The following is a 2,562-nucleotide window of genomic DNA, read 5'->3' on the forward strand; positions in this document are numbered from 1 at the left end:
ACAAGGAACAAAATAAAATGCAGCTTGCCATCTGAGTATGGTTTGTTTAAATACTGCCTATTTTTTAACAGTTCTCAGCAAGAGTCATTTGAAAGCACACCAAAAGATATACATATATCTGCCAGGGATAATGTCAGCATTCAGCATGATAAATAATATGGTATTACGGCCAGTATGTGAACAATGTTACCTGCCTATCAATAGAAGGGGAAACAATTTTATTACATTATTCAAAGCACAGTGTCAAAAACCCTGAAAGGGATTGAAAACCCTCATGGTTTTTCACCTTAATGCATTCTATGCATTAAGGTGAAAAACCTTGTGTGGTGCTGCAGCCCCCCCCCCGAGCCCCCGTCTTACTTACCTGATCTCGATCTTTCTCTGGCTGGGAATGAGCACACTAGCTCTACCTGGTGTCTTGTGTCCTGATTGGATAGATTGATAGCTGTGCAGCCATTGGCTCCCACTGCTGTCAATCAAATGCAATGACACGGCGCCGGGGGGCAGGGCCGAGTCCTGCATTCTGTGTGAATGGACACAGATGCGGGACTCGGGAGCACCATATGCCCGTGTTCTCTGCCTCCCTGACTAGGACATGATATGAGCAAATCTTGCGGTTCATGCATTTCAATGACAATGAACTCTGTCGTCCTCGGGGTGACCCTGGATACGATCGGCTCCACAAAATTCGGCCCCTCGTAAACCACTTCAACCAACAGTTTGCAGCCTTGTTTACTCCCGATCAAGTTGTTTGCGTTGATGAGTCTCTGATTAAGTTTTCTGGCTGCTTGTCTATCAAACAGTATCTTCCCAGCAAGTGTGCCAGATATGGGGTCAAGATGTATAAGCTCTGTGACAGGGCAACTGGCTATACATATAGTTTTATGGTTTACAAGGGAAGAAATAGTCACATGGAGCCCAAGAACTGCCCAGACTACATAGGAAGCACTGGTAAGATTGTGTGGGACTTGGTGTCACCCTTATTCATAAAAGTGGAAAAGTGATGATGCAGCGCTAATAACAATTTAAATATAAATGGGTGATCTAAAGTGCATAGATAACCTGATATACATCTAAATCTACCAAAGATAGAATAATTGTGAAGATATCAAACTAACAATATACATGTGCAGTATTGAAATAATGATATCAGGTGATTAAACCAATGTATAACCAATGTAAAATGACGCAATGGGAACAGCAGGTTCGACCCAGGGTCGAGCCTGCTGTTCCCATTACGTCATTTTATCGATTAACAAGCGCTTGTTTTACCTCTTACAAAATGTGAGTGTAAAGCTTTCATAAATTTTTGTTTTACGCGGATTCACGCTATGTGTGTTTTTTTATTCCTTTTCAGCCCTATATGTTTGAATCCACATGACGTTTTATATACCTTGGAGCTTCCTTTCTTGTTGTATCAACGCCTATATCCATCCGGGCTCTACTATTTTTGATGAAGAAGCACCGACAAGTCTGTTTGATTCATAGGGCGTATGTCCTACTGAATCCATACTTTCCGGTAAGCCTCAGTGTTATTGGTGGCGGTGCTCCATCTCCCCTTTTCATGCACGTTCACCGGTCGCTTGAAAGTTACCATTTGGGGTGTCAAGATACATACATTTTCGAGCGCCATCATGGGCCGCAGACCCGCTCGCTATTACAGATACTGCAAAAACAAGCCCTACCCAAAGTCCCGCTTCTGTAGGGGTGTCCCAGATCCCAAAATCAGAATTTTTGACTTGGGTCGTAAGAAGGCCAAGGTGGATGAATTCCCACTATGTGGTCACATGGTCTCCGATGAGTATGAGCAGCTGTCATCTGAAGCTCTTGAAGCTGCCCATATCTGTGCCAACAAGTACATGGTGAAGAGTTGCGGCAAGGATGGCTTTCACATCAGAGTGCGTCTCCACCCGTTCCATGTCATCCGAATTAACAAAATGTTATCCTGCGCTGGGGCTGATAGGCTCCAGACTGGAATGCGTGGTGCTTTTGGGAAACCTCAGGGCACAGTGGCCAGAGTTCACATTGGTCAGGTCATTATGTCCATCCGCACCAAGACCCAAAACAAGGAGCATGGGATTGAAGCTCTGCGCAGAGCCAAGTTCAAGTTCCCTGGCCGCCAGAAGATTCACATTTCCAAAAAGTGGGGATGCACAAAGTTCAATGCTGAAGACTTTGAGAACATGGTGGCTGAGAAGCGTCTTGTTCCTGATGGCTGCAGCGTCAAGTACTTGCCTAGCCAGGGCCCTCTGGATAAGTGGAGGGCACTGCATGCCGAATGAGCTCCCCAATTATATCTGACCTATGTACTTTTGAGATCTTGTATCAGTAAAGTTTTCAAGTACAAAAAAAAGATCATACGTTTTAGACATTTCCATTTCATCAAACACTCTTTCTCACTCAGTCGTCTTTTTCCTTTATTCATTTTTTCTAATATTGCTTTTGAGTTTATAGTAAGTTGTTCACTGTATTTTATGCGTATGGCATACATTGGTTTAATCATCTGATATCACTGCATTTTATATGTATGGTATACATTGGTTTATTCACCTGATATCATTA

The 2,562-nt window shown here is 43.4% G+C and overlaps 1 protein-coding gene across 1 annotated transcript; it reads left to right on the plus strand.

Moving 5' to 3' along the window:
• Positions 1–1,624: 1,624 nt before the first annotated feature.
• Positions 1,625–2,318, plus strand: LOC141117506 (large ribosomal subunit protein uL16-like). Its single transcript, XM_073610405.1, has one exon. It carries the CDS (start codon positions 1,635–1,637, stop codon positions 2,280–2,282), a length of 648 nt encoding a protein of 215 aa, XP_073466506.1. The 5' UTR covers positions 1,625–1,634; the 3' UTR covers positions 2,283–2,318.
• The last annotated feature ends 244 nt before the right edge of the window (positions 2,319–2,562 follow it).

Source organism: Aquarana catesbeiana, linkage group LG13 (assembly GCF_042186555.1).
Source record: "Aquarana catesbeiana isolate 2022-GZ linkage group LG13, ASM4218655v1, whole genome shotgun sequence".
Taxonomy (NCBI): Eukaryota; Metazoa; Chordata; class Amphibia; order Anura; family Ranidae; genus Aquarana; species Aquarana catesbeiana.

Coding starts and splice junctions, on each gene's coding strand:
- LOC141117506 (XM_073610405.1), top strand. CDS start 1,635: ATGGGCCGCAGACCCGCTCGCTATTACAGATACTGCAAAAACAAGCCC.